The sequence below is a fragment of the Spermophilus citellus genome, assembly GCF_964194105.1.
Source record: "Spermophilus citellus genome assembly, chromosome: X".
In the NCBI taxonomy this organism is placed as follows: domain Eukaryota; kingdom Metazoa; phylum Chordata; class Mammalia; order Rodentia; family Sciuridae; genus Spermophilus; species Spermophilus citellus.
In genome coordinates, this window is record NC_138190.1 from 35,094,850 (window position 1) to 35,115,676 (window position 20,827).

Genomic DNA, 20,827 nt, shown 5'->3' on the forward strand with positions numbered 1-20,827 from the left:
GGATTAGTTGAAGATAAACAATTCAATTCACTCAAAACAGAATAATATAATAATATAGTAACACTTATAAAATTTCTGAATTATTTCAGATACTTGAATTATTTGTCCTATTGCCAATTCTGGCTGACTTCTCCAAAGACTTACCTGTTTTGCCAATCATTTTTAGGAATTATTTGCTTCCAAAATTAGGGTATGGTGCTAAGAATTACTCAGAAAGTACAGATGTTCAAGAAATACAGTTAACATTTTCTGCCCTTTTATGCAATACTATCTGTCTTTGGTAGTCTAGATGTGTTTCAGGAAACAGATGTGTTACACTTGTGGCCAAAATGTTTCTTATAACCTCTGACTTTACCTAACCTTGTAACCTCTAATTTATACCTTGGCCTTCACCACTAAGGGCCTTCTTTGTCCAATGCTGATTAGTCCTCCTTTGTCCACTCTCTCCTATTCTCCTTCTTTTCTTCCTTCATTCCACTTCTGAGTAAGAGGAGTACCAAACAGATGTTCGCATTTAATGACTTTAATTGAGCTGTGTTCCCTGGGGATGCACTACCTGATCTAGGAATGTCTTTCTGTGGGAGTGGGAAGTGAAGAAGGAGATCACTTGGCCAATCTCTGGTCCAGAGCAAGAAATCCTCCCCAAAGAGTAGCCTGCTTGACCAGGGCCTCCTAGATATCATATGCTTTGCAGTAACAATGACAATTTCTTTGTAGGACCTTCTCATCTATATCTGTCTCTTTATGGAAGCTTATTAGAGCTGGTATCAGGAGAGAATTTAATTGTGGGGACATTTGTTTCTGCTACTGTGTTCCCTAATATGCTTAACACTACATTGACCTGCTCTCAAAATATAGGTTAGTAAAAATGATGAACCTTGTTAGACTGAAAGACAAAGTATTTCACTCTCTCCTATACTTTCTCATTCATAAATGGTACAGTTTTAGCTGAGATGATAGTGTTTAAAAGACTGTGCAATAAAATCGAACTGGTATACTCAGATGTTTGATGATGATACACAGATGTGGAAGGGATCCTCATTTGGCCCAATGAGAGCATCAGGATTCTATTTTGGAAGTTAACTCTTGCTGTCCAAAGAAGTCTTTACAAAGAGTCTAGCACAAAGATGAACCCTCAAATATAAGTGTGTACGAATGTGTGAGAGCAAGAGAAAGAATTAGAGGGGGCAGGGGATGTGGCTCAAGCGATAGCGCGCTCGCCTGGCATGCGTGTGGCCCAGGTTCAATCCTCAGTACCACATACAAACAAAAATGTTGTGTCTGCCGAAAACAAAAAAAATAAATATTAAAATTTCTCTCAAAATTAAAAAAAAAAGAATTAGAGGGAAAGCAAGCAAATGAAGAGTGAGAAAATAGCATGACAAAGCAGTGAGAAGGTTTGATAAGAGAGGGAGAAAACCTCTACAGAAAAAAACCATGACGACCACTCTCACTAAGAACTTTCAGTTGGTTTGAGGAGATTGATGACAATATGCTAAATGAGAAAGCAAGAGCCTTAGTATGATTCTGGTGTGGGGCACAGCACATGGGTAAGACTAGGAAAGGGTGGGCATGGTGCAGGAGAATAAAATACAACCCAGACTCAAGCCGAATCTCCTGGCCATGCTTATGAGAGAGTTTTTTTAAATCACCTTCTTAGGAGAAGTAGAAGCTTAAATTAGAAGCCTGTAGTACATACTCTTCATAGTTTGTTGACTCTGTATATGCTAAAGTTAATGTTATACTGTAATCCATGTAATTCTCATCATGTAAGGATTCAGTCACAATAAATCCTGAAGTGAGATGAGCCATAAAGTTTGAGCTTAAGATAGAAAATCAAGAAACCCATTGGTAAAAATTAATACAATGTAGACAGGTGCAGTGGCGCATGCCTGTAATACCAGTGACTTGGGAGGCTGAGGTAGGAGGATCACGAGTTCAAAGCCAGCCTCGGCAACTTAGTGAGACACTTAGCAACTCAGTGAGACCCTGTCTCTAAATAAAATATAAAAAAGGGCTGGGGATGTTGCTCAGTGGTTAAGCACCCCTGGGTTCAAGCTCCATACTCCCTCTCCAAAATCAATAGAATGTAAAGCCAGGTAGCATGAAGTGTTATGAGGTAAAATTAAGCTGGTGAGGAAGTGTTACAGGTTTGGGGATTAGTAGGCTGCCAGTTATTTTGGGGGAGGGATGTCAGAGAAGGCCTCTTTAAAGAGGTACTATCTGAACAGAGACCAGAATGAAGTGAGAGAGCAAGTCTTGCAGAAGGTGCAGAAGATAGTCAATAGGAAGGTCCAGGGGGCTGGGAGGGTTGGTATGTTTGCAGAATAGGAAGGAAGGAAATGTGTGAAAAAGAAAGAGGTAGGAAATGTGGTCTGAGAGATGATCAAAGGCTCTGTCATCTAGGGTCTTGAAGCCGTAATCAAAATTCTGGATTTTATGCTGAGTGAGATGGGAAACCACTAGAGATCTGAGCAGGGGTTTGTAAAGGAACATTCTGCCTGCCCTGAGGAGGAGTGCTTGTAGGAGCCAAGAGTGGAAGAAAGGAGACCAGTTAGGAGGCCACTGCCATTGACCAGGCCAGAGAAGATGGTGATGTGGACTCAAGTGACAGAAGTAGAGGTGATAAGTGGTCAAATACAGTTTATGTTCAGAAGGTAAAGCCGACAGGAATTGCTGCTGGATGTGGGTGTGAGAGAAAGAGAGAAGTTGAGTGTGACAGGTGGGTTTTTATTCTAAGCAACGGAGTGAAAATGAAGATACCATTTGTTGAAATGGGCAATACCGAGGGAGGAGTGTGTAAGGGGAATGAAGAACATGCTCATTTCATATTGAGCATGGGATCATATGAGATGGGGGGTGGAGGGGAGGCTGGGGTTAGCAATGAAAATTTGGGAATCCACAGCATGTTCAGGGTTATTTATAGCCAAGACAACGATAATAAATTAAGTCTAAGGAAATGGCAACTGATAGGGAAGAGGTTGGGGAACTGAGCCCTGGTGTGTACTTATAGTTGAGAGCAAGAAAATAAGAATGTTCTAGCAAGACATTGCTAAGAGAACGACCAGAGACTGAAGCAGGAGGAAAATCAGAATTTGGTGTCCTGAAGCTAAATGAAGAAGCTCTTTTGAGAAGGAATGATTAATAGTGATCAATGTCACTAAGGCCATTTAAGTTGAGAACTGAGAACAGATGATTAGATTTGGCAACTTGGAAGTCACTGGTGATCCCGATAAGAGTGGCATTAGTGGCATGATGGAGACAAATATCTCCATTGAACCAGGTTCAGGAGAGAATTTATATATTAAGTATAGGAGACTAAGTATAGACACTTTTCAAAAGTTTTGCTGTATTAGGAATGGAGAAATGGGATGTAACTAGAACAGAGAGAGAAGGGAAAGCACATGGAAATAGTAGGAGACCTTCAATGATACATAAAATTATAAGAGGTTATGAGGGGCAAGGGGGAGGGAAAAAAAGGGAGAGAATTGAACAACAGCAGAGTAGGTAGAGAGGGAAGATGGGAGGGGAGGGGAGGGGAGGGGGGATAGTAGGGGATAGGAAAGGTAGCAGAATACAACAGTCACTAATATGGCATTATGTAAAAATGTGAATATGTAACAGATGTGATTCTGCAATCTGTATTTGGGGTGAAAATGGGAGTTCAAAACCCAATTTGAGTCAAATGTATGAAAGATGATATATCATGAGCTATGTAATGCTTTAAATAATCAATAAAAAAAAGAGAATGTGAAGCTTCAGAAGTTTCTTTCTTTTCTTTTAAAAAAATTTTTTTAACATTTACAAGTGGAGGAAAATAGATTAATAAAACTCCATGTGTCATCACCTAGCTTTGACAATTACTGCCATTCTGACATTCTTGAATGGCCTATCCCCTAACCATTTATTTATTTATTTTGCACAAGTACTAAAAAACAAATCACCTCATTTCATCTTATAATTCAGCATTTTAACAGAGAACTTAAAAATCACCATAGTATCATTATTGCATTGAATAAAATAAGCAGTATTTTAAAAATATAATCTAATACCCCACATTGCATTTCTCTTAACTATCTCAAAAACGTTTTTTTTAAATTGTGAGTTGATTCAAAATGGGATCCAAGGTCCTTAGATGTCTGTATTAGATATCCTCCTATTTGTGTCTATTGTTTAAGTGTTCATGCCATTGATTTAAGATACTAGGTGATTTCCCCCATGGAATCCCCCACAATCTGTATTTGGTTAATGGCACCCATGTGGTGTCATTTAATATGTTCCTTGCCCTCTTGCATTTCCTGTCTATTAGTAGCTAGATCTAGAATTTTCATTATATTCAGATTCAATTTTAGTTTTACGCCCTGATACTTCACATGTGGGGCAACTATTGCATTGCCTCAGGAAGGATATAATGTCTGATGCTCTACTTTTTAGTGATAGGATTCAGTGGTAGAATCAGGTTATTGTCTGCCCAATCCATCATGGTTTCATGCTCCATCAATTTTTCACTCAATAATGTTGGCAGCCATTGATGCCTAGATCTGTAATCTGGGGTTCCAAAATGGAGGTTTTCCTCACCATTTTTTGTAAGAACTATTAAATATAAAGAAAATTAAAAGAATGTTATAGTAAATAGCCACTTACTCACCACCTAGATTCTCCAATTGACATTTTTTGTATTTGTTTTTATCAACTATCTATGTATGTCTAACCTATCATCAATTCATCTACTGTTGGGCATGGTAGAGTACACCTGTAATCCCAGTGGCTCTAGAGGCTGAGGCAGGAGGATCAAGAGTTCAAAGCCAGCCTCAGAAATTTAGCGAGGCCCTAAGCAACTCAGTGAGATCCTGTTTCTAAATAAAATATACAAAAGGGCTGGGATATGTCTTAGTGGTTGAGTGACCCTGGGTTCAATCCCTGGAACCCCCCCCCCCAAAAAAAAAAAAAAAAAACCAATTCCATCTTAATTTTTATTACACCTCAGCCATACATGTTGTTGAATGTAATATGTGTTAAAATTGCTTACGGTATGGGCTGGGGTTGTGGTTCAGTGGTACAGCACTCACCTAGCATGGGTGAGGCACTGGGTTCAATTCTCAGCACCATATAAAAATAAATAAATAAAATAAAGGTATTATGTCCATCTACAACTAAAAAAAATTGCTTAAGGTAGAATTTACATACCACAAAATGCACCATCCTTAGTAGAGTTTTGAAGAATGGCGTACATCTGTGTAATCCAAATGCTTATTGAGTTATTATCATTATCCCAGAAATCTTCCTTATTCCCTTCCTATTTGATTTCTGCTGTCACCCCCCACACAGTGCAAACCACTAATCTGATATTCTTTCACCATAGATTTGTTCTTCCTATTTTAGAACTTCATATATAGGAAATCATGATATGCACTCTTTTATGTAAGACTTTATTTCCATCAGTATGTTTCTGAGATTCATCCATTCCATTGTGATTAGTAATTCATTTTTTAAATGCTAAGTATGAAAATACCAGTTTGTACATTCTCCTGTGGATGGGCATTTGGGCCATTTCTTGTATTGTTTTGATTCTGATATTATGAATAAAGGTGCTATGAAGTATTTCCAGAATAGCAAGTTGTTTTCTTTATTTTAATATTTATTTTTTAGTTATAGTTGTACACAATATCTTTAATTTATTTTTATGTGGTGCTGAGGATCGAACCCAGGGCCTCGCACTTGCTAGGTGAGCACTCTACCGCTGAGCCACAACCCCAGCCCCGGCAAGTTGTTTTCTAGGCACCCTTCAAAGGTGACCAGTGAAGATGTTATTTGGTATTATTATGAACTTAGTTTTTGCTATATTTGATATATTTTAATCAGTTGTTGCCCTTTTTTTCATTTTGATGTTTAAACTATCCTGTGTTTAGGCAGTGGGAACCCCTTTAAGTCAGTTTGCTCCTATTTCCTTTCTTAAGATTCTAGGAGTTTGTTAACTTATTTGCTTTCAGGACAAAAATGATGTCCCAGGCATCATCCTGTTCATTTCTTGCCCCAGAATCACCCATTTCTCTAAGCAGTCCCATTTCTTTTTAGTGGGAAAAGGTTTTTTAAACCATAATGTGGGTACTAGACGTATTATTACTACTGAGTTATAATTGCTTTGAGCTTTCAGTGGACTACAAATTATGTATTTTTTAAGAAGGAGAAAAATAAATTACAAATTTATATTGATGTTATTCCTACTCAATTACAGAGTTTTTACTTCTTTGACTTGGCAAGTTATCCTGGTACCTAATGATATTAACATAGTTATTCATTTGCTTTGTCCTTCAATGTGTGTATCAAGTTTTAAAATAACAATATCTGAGCTGGGTGAGGTGTGCACACCTATGATCCCAGTGGCTCAGGAGGCTGAGGCAGGAGATCACAAGTTGGAGGCCAGCCTCAGCAAAAGCGAGGTGCTAAGAAACTCAGTGAATTCCTGCCTTTAAAAAAAAAAGCAAAATAGGGCTGGGGATGTGGCTCAGTGGTCAAGTGGCCCTGAGTTCAATTCCTGGTACCCTCTCCGAAATAAAATAAAATAACAGTATCCATATCACCAATAACAAAACCACTATATTCTGTTTACGATTTCTTTGTAGTTTCTTTGATTCTTAAGATATATACTATGAGATAAGCCCAGTCAAAATAGTGTCTTACTACTGAGTAAAGAAAGAATCCATGAGTCTATGATGACATAAATATGTAAGGAAATAAATGCATGAGGGAGAAGGAAAAGCTTTTCTTTAAGTAGAAAACCAATTAAATGTGGAAGAAATGCTGGAATTAGAAAATCATCATTTGGCAGTTTTCATCATCCTGATTCAGGCAAGAATCATAAAAGATGCTGAGTAGTGGGTGAAAGTTTGACAAATGAGGATATTTACATAATTCCAGAGAATTTCCCATGATACTTATTAATTGCAGAGGAGAAAATAGTAATTTTACAGGGGAGAAATCTGGCAGAAACTAGCATAGTTAGTCCTGCTAGTACTGGGACTGGTGGATAGTGTAAACTTATTGATAGGTTTTGCTGAGAAGAGCTAAGTGACATTGCTGTAATGTTCCTGCCAAACCAGATTTCATCATGAGGAAACTGCACCTACCCAAACTGAGAGGCATTCTAGAAAGTAACTGGCTAATATGCTTCAAATGTAATTCTGGATTAAAGACATTAAGTGGCTGGGCACCACTTGTAATCTCAGCAGCTCAGGAGGCTGAGGCAGGAGGTTTGTAGATTTGAGGCCAGCCTCAGCAATTTAGTGAGGCCCTAAGCAACTTAGTGAGACCCTGTCTCTAAATAAAAAATAAAAAGGAGCTGGGGATGTGGCTCAATGGTAAAGCACTCCTGAGTTCAATCCCAAGAATGGGGCGGGGAGGAAAAGGTGTTAAGTGAAAGTAAAGAAATACAATAGCTAAATGCAGTATGTGATCTTGTTTTTATTTTGCTACAAAGGACATTATTAGGGCAATTGATGAAGTTGGAACAAGTTCTGTAGATTACATAATAGTAGTCTTTCAACGTAAATTCCCTAATTTTGATTATTATACATTAGCCATATAAAAGAATTTTTTTCCAGGAAATACAGATAGGTGAGTAAAGAATGAGAGATTGAGAAAGATAAAAAATGCAGAAAAATGTTAACATGGGGTTAACATCTTAGTGGAAGATATCTAGAATTCTTCCTACTGTTCTTGTAACTTTTTTGTAAATCTAAAATTATGTATGAAAAACCCCATCCTATTTTAAAGCCACTTAAAAGAATTCTCCTTGTGGTTATGCTTTCACTTTGTGATGTAGTGAGGTTCATTTGTTTTAATCAGATTTTGGGCTTAATTTGGTGTTTTAATTCTATAAAACATGTCTATGGTTCCTTATTAACTTTTGGCTTATCCTTCAATGACAGGGTGTCCAAATAAGGAATATTTTTAAGTAAGAAAATACATAGAATACTTAAATAATTTCATGAATATATCCTAGAGATAAAAGGGAAATTCTCTTCTGAATGCTTCTATTTTCTAAGTGAAATAAGCAGCAGTCTGGTTGGTATAGGGAAGGAGAGAGGGTTGCCTGCAGTCTGAAAAGAGTGAAGGTGTGAAAAAGGATTTTTGAAGAATAGAAAATGAATTGAAATTGACTAAGACAGTGGCTCTGAAACTTTAGCATCCGAATCACAGATTGCTGGCCTCATTCCTAGAATTCCTGGCTTCATGGGTCTGGGATGAGGTCAAGAGTATGCATTCCCAATAAGGTCTTTTTTTAAAAAAATTTGTTCTTTTTAGATATACATGGCAATAGAGTGTACTTTGACTTATCATACGTACATGGAGTATAACTTCCCATTCTTGTGGTTGTGCATAATGTGGAGTTTCACTGGTCGTGTATTCATATATGAACATAGGAAAGTTTTGTCCAGTTCATTTGGCTGTCTTTCCCATGCCCATCCCCCTCCCTTCCCTTCATTCCCTTTGTCTAATCCAATTAACTTCTATTCTTCCCTCCCCCTTATTGTAAATTAGCATCGAATATCATAGAGAACATTTGGCCTTTGGCTTTTTGGGATTAGCTTAATTCACTTAGCATGATAGTCTCTAGCTTTACCCATTTATTGGCAAATGCCATAATTTCATTCTTCTTTATGGCTGAGTAATATTCCATTGTGTATATATACCACATTTTCCTAATCCATTCATCTGTTGAAGGACATGTAGGTCCAACAAGCTCTTGATGCTTCCAGACTAGCTACTGGTCTGGGAGCCATACTTTTAGAACCACTGGACCAAGAAAATCACCAGGATTGCTGGGAGCACAGGAGCCCACTTAAAGTTTGTGGTCATGAATTTGGAGGGAGACCAACCAGCATGATTATGTGTTTGTACCTAAAAGTGCTCATTTTAGCTGATAATTTTCAGGCCTGGAGGAGGTGGCAAGCTGAATTTCACCAGGGTTGGGATTTAGATAAAGAGAGGATGGGGACATTAGTAACTGAAGTCACTTCACATGAATAAAAAGCTTACAATACCAACAGAAGAGAGCCAGGAAGGATGGAGAAGAGGATATACAGGAATAAGCTAAAAACACAAAGTACAAAGTTCAGAATGAACAGCAGAAAGGTCATATAAAGAACTAGAAAAAGATTTATACTCAAATAGCATGTTAGCTTTGCTGATCGATGTTGAGAAAATATGAGAAAACTAAAGATTTAAAAAGCAATTAGTATTTTGAAAAGGGATGGCTTAGGTATGATAAAAATAGGACAATATAGAAAAATACTTATGCTAGATTTTATAGACAGAATTCTAATAAGTAAATACCTATTTTTGCCATTGAAAAATCTTGCCAGGATCTTGAAGAGATATTTGCACACCCATGTTCATTACAGCCTTTCTTTTTTACAATTGCCAAGAGGTAGAAGCAGCCACATGTCCACTGACAGATGAATGGATAAAGGAAATGAGATATATCCATACAGTGGAATATTATAAAGTCTAATTAAGGAAATTCTGTCCCATGGTATAACCTGGATGAACCTATGCTAAGTGAAATAAACTCATCACAAAAGGTCAAATACTATATGATTCCACTCCTGTGAAGTATCTGGAACAGTCAAATTCATAGAAATATAAAGTAGAATCATGGCTACCAAAAGGGTGGGGGAGGGAAGAGGGGAAATCAATGTTTACTGGCTATAGAGTTTCAGGTTTGCAAGATGAACAATTTCTAGTGATTTGTCTCACAATAATATCAATATACTTAAAATTCCCGAACTACCCACTTAAAAATAATTAAGATGGTAAATTCAATGTTGTGTGTACTTTACCAACATAAGAAAAAAGTACTGCCAGACCTATACAGTATTCATCTTCCTTCTCAGTGGTTCAAAGAGGAAGTAAGAGCTACAAAATATTTTCATTCTAGCAATTTAAAAACATTGTTCCATGTATTATATTTATAACCAACTAAAAGCTCTGGAGAATATGATGTTCAGAAGAGCGTACCCAGAAATAATTACAATGTTAGCTAAAGCTCAATGCATTAAATATGATTTAGTTAAACCAAACTGCAGGATAACAATTATGAGGATAAAAGTTAACTCCTCATTCCAAATGACAAAAAAAAAAAAAAAAAAAAAAAAAAAGGGAAATGACACTGAACTAACTGCAGGGCCAGCAGTTACACAGATGAACAGATAGTGGTTAAATGCTGGACTAGGACCAAAACAAAAACTGCAGAATCCCATCATTATTTTCTTTTAAAACATAAAAAATTGTTTTAATTTACTTGGGTGAGTTTATTGGTATGCTAGAAAGGAAAGACTAGCATCCCAAATCTCATCTAGTCCTAATATCATAAGATTGTTTTAGAAAATAAATCCAAGGTCTTAAAGGAATACATGAAAATATACTAAAATAATATACAGATTAAAGAAAAGAAAAATTAAAGAAAAAAATGTAATAGTAATATTAGTAAAATTCAGTATAGGAAGGCTATTCTATGTGAATACTGATTTCTAAAATGAATCCAGGAAGAAACAGAAATTCAACACTGGTGCTTTAAAAGTCCATGATGATAGCATATTATGTATCATTTCTTAGGAAATTCAGAAAATGCTTAGATATTCTTATACTTTATAGAACTTTCATTTTATTCTAGGAGTGAGGGAAACTTTCTCCAATTTTCAAGTTAGAAGGTCTTCGTGAAGAAGAGATCATTTCCTAGAGTTAAATGTGGACTGAACTTGAAGTTGTTTCAGGGTGGTGGGACCTTTCAATATCTTCAAAAGGAGTCTAAGGGTTGTCACATTGAAAAAAGAAAGAAAAGGGGAAAAAGAAACCCTACCACCACAGGCGAACAGAAAAAAGAAGACAACCCCAACCAATTACACCACCACCGGATGGAGGAACCCAGCTGACACAAGCAGTCTAGGGAAGCTTGGGGTTTAGCTCTTTTGACTTCAGGAAAGACTGAACTGTGAGTATTCATGGATTTTGGAACTATATAAATGAGCTTTCATTTTAGTTAAAATTCGATTATCTGAGCATTCAAAGTGAAACCTGATTCATACTGATAAGGCTACTTTGGTACCAGCAATTCTGTTGCTTTTAGAGGTACTGAGTAAACAGTTTGAAGGACACCTCTGCCTTGATTTCAAATGAGATGGTGTTACTCCTTCTTTAGGACACCTATTATTGAGATAGTCGCACAGCTTATATTGTCTTTGTAGAGTACCACAAAGAGCTGCAGATCTACTTGAATCAAGCTATTTTCTCATGCTATAAGTTTTATTTGTAACATAGTAGAAATTATCTATGACTTCTTGACTTTACTAAGTTACGGAGCGTTCTTGCTTGAAATTATAGTATTCTTTATTATGTTATTACTACTTTATGGTAATTACCAGGCCAATAAGTTTAAGTTTGGTGTTTTAGAAGTAAATAAGTTGAATATTAGAGAAAAGAGAAAGAGAAATACTCTGTAGTTAATTCAAATAACGAAAATCAACAAATTTCTTTTGATAGTTCAAACTTAATAGACGCCTAATAGTATTATTTCCAAAGTAATGTGCTCTTGATATTTCCTTCTGTATACATCAGTTAATGCAATTTTTGAAGCATGGCCTGAATAGATTCAAGTCATTATCAACGCAGCCATCGCAATCAAACAGGTATGTATTTCAGCATAGTAATGTGATGTTTATATAAACATGCCCAAAGTGCATTTAAAAAGCTTCTGCTTATCTGGAGTCACAATGGAATCTGTTGGGCTCTCTAGGGACAGCAGCTCTTACCAGATCCAACTGAAAACAACTGCCAGAGGTAGAAGTAGGGTGGTGGTGGTGGTGGGAAGGTACAAGCAGTAACAGAGTTGCAAACTTAGGAACAAGATTTACCAAATAACAAATACTATCTAGTATTAGAAAACTACTGTGATAAGATGCACTCTTGTAATCTGAATTACTTAAGGAAGCTGAGGTAGGAGGATCGTCAGTTGAAGGCCAACCTGGCCAACTTAGCAAGACCCTATCTCAAAATAAAATAAAAACGGCTGGGGGTGTGGCTCAGTGGTACGGTACTTGCTCAGCATGCATGAGGCTGTGGGTTCCTGCCAAAAAAAAAAAAAAAAAAACAAAAACAAAAACAAACTATTGCATCCTCTTCAATGTAGGACGACCAGGGTCACAAGTAAGGTTCACTGGAAAATTCTGTGAATAAAGTGGTTTGGTTCTTGTCTTCATTGGCAATTCTTAACACATTAAACAAGTAGTGTCAAAAATATCACTAAGTGGCCTTATGAATAGTGAGTGATTGACACTGTAATGAGCCAATAGAGCAGGAGGCAAAAATCAGCCACTAAGTTTAAAACAGAATCTAATATGTTAATTTGTTAATAATTGGATGCTAGCCATCTGATACATAGCAATACATGGTGGCTACTATTACTATTTAAATAAATGTATTGCTTTTCCTTTATTCTCTTTGAGACTAAGCAAAACCAGAAAAGTTTGCTGATGGTCTTATCCAAGTGTTATTTATTTATTTTCCTCACAGAGTAAAGCTGAGGCAAATGGTTTCAGAATATGTACTTTGTGCTAACAGCTTTCTAGAAACTCTTGATTATGGCCACTGGACCTAGAAGTGTTGAGGAGATATGTTCTGGGGGATGATCTGGAATACTTTGTGATTCAGTAAACTGCATTTATTTACTTACTATAATGGACATAGCAACTAAAAAAGATCAATAATTTTTCAAAGGAGCAAAGCTAGCTGGCATAATCTCTTCTTAAAACTGCTTGGGGGAAATAATGTTAAAGGATTCACATCAAAATATTGCTAATAGAACTCAGCATTAATAAGGAAATGGTGATAAGGAGTCAGGTTTTGTAAAAAGGATCATGGGTTCTCAAAAGTCTGATCTGAGTCAACTTAGGCATGGCCATATAAGAGCTGTGTGGCTATGGGCTAAGGTCCTAACCTGTTGATCTTTCAGAACCTCTTTTGTAAATCCTATCTCACACAGTTGTTGTAAAAAATATATAAATTAAATAAATGTGCTCAACACAGGATTTGGTACATAGCTGGTGTTAAATAAATATCATTGATGGTTTGGCTGTCTAGCTCAGGGGTTCTGTTTTGACTGTACATTAGACTCCCCCAACAATACCTTTTTTTTTTTTTAACCACTGAGCCACATCCACAGCCCTTTTTATTTTGTTTTTATTTTTTTTATTTTTTGGTACCAGGATTGAACTCAGGGGCACTCATCCACTGAGCCACATCTCCAGCCCTACTTTGTATTTTATTTAGAGACAGGGTCTCACTGAGTGGCTTAGGGTCTCGCTTCCTGAGCCATTGGGATTATAGACATGTGCCACCACACAAAGCTTATTTTTACCTTTTTTTTTTTTTTTTTTTTTTGGAGACAGGGTCTCACTAAGTTGCTGAGGCTGGCTTTGAACTCAAGATCCTCCTGCCTCACCTTCCCAAGCTGCTGGGATTATGGGAGTGTGCCACCCTGTCTGGGCCCACAGTAGTTTTTAAAGGAAACCAGTTCCTGAAGCGCATTCTGGTCCAATTACATCAGAATATCTGGGGAAGGAGCCAGGCATCGGTATCTTTTAAAGGTCCTCAAGTGGGGTTGGGGTTGTGGCTGACGGGTAGAGCACTGACTAGCATGTATGAAGCACCAGGTTCGATCCTCAGCACCACATAAAAATATATACATATATAAATCGAAGTTAAAAAAGTCCTCAAGGGGATTCTCATATGCAGCCAGGATTGAGTACCACTAAGAATCCCTTCTAAAAAAGTGCCCAAAGGGTGGCAGTAAGTTCCTTCTTGCCTCCCAAGATAGACCATTTTTCATTCTAAAAAAACATTTCCTTACGAGGAGGCAACATACGTTTCTATTATTTCTATCACAGATCCCTGCTCTGCTTTCAGGTAATAAGATGAAAGCCTTTTCTCCATGGCCTTGTGAAATGCTCCCGTCTGCAAGGCAGGGTACCTACTTCTTTCAATTTGTTTCCATGACATGATTTGAATTCCTCTTCTCCCCATCTGGTCAGTGGCTTTTCCTAAGTGTGCTGCTGAGGATGCTCAAAAACTGCATTTCAGGGGAGACCCTATCAGCTTGGGACAGAACCAGATCAGTAGTAATAATCTTCATTGAAGACAGTTTATATCTAGAATTCAACTAAAGATGGAGTTATTTTTGTTGCAGGGGCATTGCTTCACTGATTCAGCAAATGCAACTGTGTTTCTGTTAGTGCAGTGAAAAGTCCTGGCAGTACTTGTGCTTTTGATTTTAATATGCACATACAGAACTTTACATACAATCAATTACCTCTTTGATTCAACAATACTTATTGAGCTAAGCACTTAGTACACAGAGGCAAACAAAACAGACTTGTTCTTAATCCTATTGGGGTCTAAAATCTAGCATGGAAGAAAATAGAAACTAATGACAGATGAGGTGTTCAAGTCATTTCAGCTACCTGAACTCTCAAAACTCATCATTTCCTGTGTCATTGTCCTTTCACCAGGGGATAACATGTTTCTATCTGAACCTCTTGAGAGTAGCTCCCTGTGTGACCACACAACCCAGTTTGGTCTACACACACCCTTTTCCTCTTCTTGGTAATGCAGATTACATTATCAGTTTCATTTTGGGCAGCCTGCCTCTCTTCTTAGGCTGTCACATCCCAAGGAACATGCCTATAAATTTCTACAAACTTTGTGAAATCTATCTTTCTGCAGTCAAGAAACAGGACAGGCAACTCAGTCTTCCGTGCTTCCTTCCTTTCTCCCTTCCTTCTGCTCTTCTCCCTCCACTGCCCTAAGCTTGGGAGACAGGCTCCCACTAGGGCTTACAGGACTTCCTCTTCACCAGCCAGTTCCTCTTCCTTAGAGTCAACTCCCTCCCTGCTTTATAAGATTTTAAACACGAATGTTAACCCTCTACCAAAGTGGTTTCTTCTTGATCAAAAGAAAGACTACAATCTTCCAACTATTTTTCTTTGTGCATAATATCAAATCAAGAAATTAATGATCGTGATTAAAATCCAATTTGTATTATTGTCTTCAGGGTTTGAATGCACACTCCTGCAAAAAGTTGAATGAGGGCAGGGTCCCTGTCTTGCCTTCATTTTCCAAGCAGTATTGAGCTAAGTGGAAAATAGTTACTAAAATGAGATTAATCAAAAGATTTTTTTTAAAGCTAACTGTGTATGTGTGTGCGTATGTGTGTGTGTGTATGTGATGCTGGGGATGAAACTCAGGAACTCCCACATGCTAGGCAAGCACTCTACCACTGAGATATATCCCCAGCTTCAAACCTCACTTTTAATTGAACACTTGTTATGTGCCAGGATGAACTTCATCATATGTATTTTTCATTTTTACAAATGCAAGAAAAGATTATTTGCCCTTTATTTTTATTATTTTTTTTTATTTTTTTTAAGAGAAAGTGAGAGAGGAGAGAGAGAGAAAGAGAGGGAGAGAGAGAGAGAATTTTTAATATTTATTTTTTAGTTCTCGGCGGACACAACATCTTTGTTGGTATGTGGTGCTGAGGATCGAACCCGGGCCGCACGCATGCCAGGCGAGCGCGCTACTGCTTGAGCCACATTCCCAGCCCTATTTGCCCTTTATCACAGAGTGATTTAGGTCTGAGTTTGAAAACCCTGCTCTGAATGTCTTTATATTACCCCTGATAACAGGCAGCTGTGGAGAAACAGGGCAGTCACCCTGAGAAAGGAATAGGATGAGACTTTTTGGAACCTGCTTCTTGTGTCTTCCAGCACTTTATAACAGGGTTTCAGACTGAGTTCTTCATAGCAGTCAAATGACAGAAAACATCCAGTAACAAGTAGAACATTCTCCACTGCCACAAACATGCTACCTATTTTTTTTAATCTTTCTGTGGTACTAGGGATTGAACATGGGCCTTCATGAAAGTTAAGCAAGTGCTTGGTCACTGAGCTACATCTCAACCCTTTTTAAGTTTTATTTGGAGACAAGATCTCACTCAGTTTCCCAGGCTGGTCTCGAACTTGGCATTCTCCTGCCTCAGCCTCCCAGGTAGCTGAGATTATAGGCATGGGCCATCACATACTATGTCTCATAAGGTTCTAGCAACAGTCTCAAATTATATAACCCAGGGCATATTTAAACTTCAGTCAGTTACTTTCAAAATCTTGGACCGTGCATTCTGTTTCCCATCTACATTATCCCTCTTGTGCTTGCAGTTCAAAAGGGCTAATGGTTGCTGCCACCTGACTTGGTTTGGTTTGACTACTTTGTTCTCTTGATCAGTGTTATGTGAGTTTATGTAAGGAGACAGGTGCTGGCTTTTTTGGTCTGTTATGTTAACTGCGGGTTCCTCTAGGCTTATGATGTTAATATTCCTACCTTGGTCTTGGGTTGAGAAGGTAGAAATTTAGGATCCTCTATTCCTACCATCGCATGAGAGATCATTACAGTTTACCATCACACACCATGTGGCACTATATGTCAAAATGATGAATGCCACATCTGAGAAGAAGGGCCAAGGCAGGAAGCAGTTCTGAAGCTGGGCAGGGCCTACAGTGGGCCCAGTTTACTCATGGCTGTAACCACATTTAGGGAAATCGATGCTCATCTTTGAGCATCAACATGATCTGTCATCTCCCTTGACCTCCACCCCTATTCCCATAACAGTCTCCCTAAGAAAGGATGTTCTTATTTTCATTTTAATATAATAAATGAAACAAACTCTGAGAAAAATGAGAAAGCTGTAGGGAAGTTTCGAGCAGGATGCTCCATGAGATCCTAAGTTTGCTGACTGTTTCGTGAGACAACAATACTATAGATATATGGTGTAGATATATTGTGTAGAAAGCTAAATGGTTCAAAGGTAGGAAAATAGTAACATTTCTCACAATATCTGAAAAGAAATAATTTATTACTTATGCTTTGAGTTAAAGTTACTGACATTAAAATAGCAAATGAACCACAAGAATGGGAAGTTAGACTTGATGTATAATATCAAAATACTCTGTCATGGATAATTAAAAAGAACAAATAAAAAATGTTCAGAGTAAAAAAGAATAAAATAGTGAATGACTCAATGTTTGGTATTCTCTTGTAGGAAAAAATCTGAAGACATAGGAACTACACACAAGGAACATGTCATTTAGCACCCGTTTTTGATCCCCACAGAAGACAAGAAGAAGTCACAACCTAACAATGACAACTACTTCAGTCGGCAGCTGGTCTTGCTCCTCCCACGGAACAAGCTTTATAACTAATTACAGTGACCAAGTGCCACAAAATGTGTCAAGAGCACCAAACGTTACAAGCTGTTCCATGGATGAAAACTTACTATCCACTGTGTTAACAACATTCTATTCTGTGATCTTCATCGTGGGATTGGTTGGAAACATAATCGCCCTCTATGTGTTTCTCGGCATCCACCGCAAGAGAAATTCCATTCAAATTTACCTACTTAATGTCGCCATTGCAGACCTTCTGCTCATCTTCTGCCTCCCTTTCCGAATAATGTATCACATTAACCAAAACAAATGGACACTAGGTGTGGTTTTTTGCAAGGTTGTGGGAACACTATTTTATATGAATATGTACATTAGTATTATTTTGCTTGGATTCATCAGTTTGGATCGCTACATAAAAATTAATCGGTCTCTACAACAACGCAGGGCAATAACAACCAGACAAAGTATTTATGTTTGCTGTATAGTGTGGATAGTTGCTCTTGCTGGATTTTTAACTATGATTGTTTTAACACTTAAGAAGGGAGGGCACAATTCCACAATGTGTTTCCATTATAGAGATAGGCACAATGCTAAAGGAGAGGCCATTTTTAACTTTGTTCTTGTGATAATGTTCTGGCTCATTTTCCTACTAATAATCCTTTCGTATATTAAGATTGGCAAGAATCTATTGAGGATTTCTAAAAGGAGGTCCAAATTTCCTAATTCGGGTAAATATGCCACCACAGCCCGGAATTCCTTTATTGTACTGATCATTTTTACTCTCTGTTTTGTCCCCTATCATGCTTTTCGATTCATCTACATTTCTTCCCAGATCAATGTATCATCTTGCAATTGGAAGGAGATTGTTCACAAAACCAATGAGATCATGCTTGTTCTGTCGTCTTTCAATAGCTGCTTGGATCCAGTCATGTATTTCCTGATGTCCAGTAATATTCGCAAAATAATGTGTCACCTTCTTTTTAGACGATTTCAAGGGGAAGCAAGCAGAAGTGAAAGCACTTCAGAATTTAAGCCAGGATACTCCCTGCATGAGACATCTGTGGCAGCTAAGATAATGTACAGCTCTAAAAGTACTTGAGGTGAACATACTGGAAAGATTGATAACTATCCAGCCTCTTAATTCCATGAAAATCTAAAAATGTATGAAACAAAGCCCTTGAATTTAGAAAACTCAAGCCTTCTCAAATCTCTGTTTGCATTTGTGATATTTCACTTGCTTACTTGTAAAATGTCTCAAGGCAAAGAGAAGTTTATAAACTGTATGTAAAATTCTCTCAAAATATACTGTTAAGCTAACATTCTTAACAATGGATTATAAAGTTATATGAAACTCATGGCTTTAACAATGGAATTACTAAAACAAATAGCATAGTTTCTCAAGTCATTAAAGTAGTTACTAAAATGAAGCACTTGATACTAATTTAAATTTTGTTTCCAAATAAGTTAAGTGATTTTAGGATTGACTGAAAATGTCAGAAAATATATGCTTGTGTATCATTATAAAAGCTTGTATAATTTGTTTCTATATTCATTTTGCCTAAAGTTCTATTAACAGATGAAATGATAATAAAATTCTAATAAAAATGAGATCACCCACTATCTATCACTGCTTAGAACAAAATGGAAAGAATTCAGATGCCAGACAGTAAAAATTAAACAGATACGCGATGAATTTAATAGCCTAGCAAAAGGATTCGAAACTGTACCTTGGGCTGGGGCTGGGTCTCAGTGGAAGAATGCTTGCCTACCATGTGTGAGGCACTGGGTTCAATCCTCAGCACCACATAGAAAAAAATAAAATAAAGGTATTGTGTCCACCTAAAACTAAAAATATATATTTTTTAAAAACTGCACCTTACTTAAAACAGATTTATAAATGATTCAGCCATCTCAGTCACACTTTGGTTTGATCAAATCAAAGATGTGCATACATCCAGCAAGTTCACCACAAGGTACGTGTCTTCCAGAATCACTCAAATTCGTATGCAAGGCACATGTAGTGATGCTCAGTGCACTAAGTACTCTTTATAATATTAAAAAACGGGAGGGCTAGGAATATAGCTCAGTTGGTAGAGTGCTTGCCTCACATGCATAAGACCCTGGGTTCAATCCCCAGAACCACACATACACAAAAACAAACAAACAAACAACAAGAACAAAAAAACTGGAAACAAGCATGTATGAAGAAAAGTATGAAGAAGCAAACTGTGGTTCATTACCAACATGGAGAACCATATAGAACCTCAATGCCATGAACTATATCCACATGCATCAACATGGAGAAATCTCAAAAATAATGTTGAGTGAGAAAAAAACCATACAAAATTGCAAAAGGGTATGTATCACATGATTATTTATGTAAGGTACAAAATTAAAGATTCAAGATAATAAAAGAAACCCTAGAGATTTGTATTAAAAGAAGTAATCCATATGTGGCAGTGAATGCCTGTGATCCCAGCTACTGGGGAGGCTGAGGTAGGAGGATCATAAGTTTAAGGTCAGCCTCAGCAACTTTAGAGCTTAGTATATTACTTGGCACATAGGAAATCAATATATTTTTATTGAATAATTGAATGAATGAAGGGATGAAAGAATGGGTAGATGAATGAAGAAGACATGGAGAAAGGGAAGGAAAGGGTGTTTAAAAAAAAGCAGCAAAAACTGGGTATTCTTTAGCTTTTTTCCTAGTCAATCTACATGGGTATAGCTACATAGAATATTATACAATTTCTCCCCGGGGAGGTGTCATTAGGCAAACCTCCTCGACAGTTTGTCCAGCATTTGTCAAGGTCTTTGGCTACCCACCAAGCCAAAGTGCCATTGAATCAATATGTAAAAGTGTGTTAATGATAAATTCTAAGGGTCCATTTGTAAGTTTCTGTCACAGAATATGAAATTTTTGTTAGATTACTTCTTAAAACTCAAGTTAGGCCACTGGCTGGGAAATCAGAGTTTAAGAACATGGAGGCTTTTTGTAGAGCTGAATTTATTTTAATGAGATTTGGCTTTTGTTCAGTGTGTGAGTTAACCTTATTTCAGTAAAGTGCACAACTTGTTGAAGAGAGAATAGGCCATAGCAAAAAAAAATATACTTAAAAACAAGCTACGTTTGCAGATAAAAATTAAAATCTGCAGAAAAATTAGTGGCCCAGAAAAAAAGTAATTAAATTATTTTAATTACTTTGGCCTGACAATGTTAATAAATGCCATCTAAATGAAATTCAGCACTTCTGTTTGTATGATTTTGGAAACTTTGATCTTACCTCATGTCCTTGAAATTAAAAATTCATTTTACATTATTGGTAAACATTTTGTATCCTTAACATGTCTCTATTCAAAACACACAATTTGAATGGTTAAATTATATTATAAATTATTATTATCAGTTCTAAGGAACATTAAAATATAAATACATTCAGTTCTAGAAGCTATCTCATTATTAAGTGAGATGACTATACTAATCCCTAAGCCTTACACAGTGGCATTCTATTTTAATGATTTTTTTAAAAAAATACTTTTTAGTTGTTGATGGA

General features: G+C 37.1%; 2 protein-coding genes across 11 annotated transcripts in view; one reads left to right on the top strand and one right to left on the bottom strand.

The window, feature by feature from the left end:
* Window positions 1-20,827, bottom strand: part of CASK (calcium/calmodulin dependent serine protein kinase) — a 385,036-nt gene that overhangs the window by 139,221 nt on the left and 224,988 nt on the right. The window lies entirely within an intron of this gene.
* On the top strand, window positions 10,920-18,881 carry GPR34 (G protein-coupled receptor 34). Of its 2 annotated transcripts, XM_081278142.1 has the most exons (3): window positions 10,920-10,993; window positions 11,617-11,687; window positions 17,150-18,881. In XM_081278142.1, the coding sequence occupies exon 3, from the start codon at window positions 17,248-17,250 to the stop codon at window positions 18,370-18,372; it is 1,125 nt and encodes a 374-aa protein (XP_081134268.1). In that variant the 5' UTR covers window positions 10,920-10,993; window positions 11,617-11,687; window positions 17,150-17,247; the 3' UTR covers window positions 18,373-18,881. The 2 variants fall into 2 exon arrangements, with proteins under 2 accessions (XP_081134268.1, XP_081134269.1); XM_081278143.1 differs by lacking the exon at window positions 11,617-11,687 and having other exon boundaries at window positions 10,937-10,993.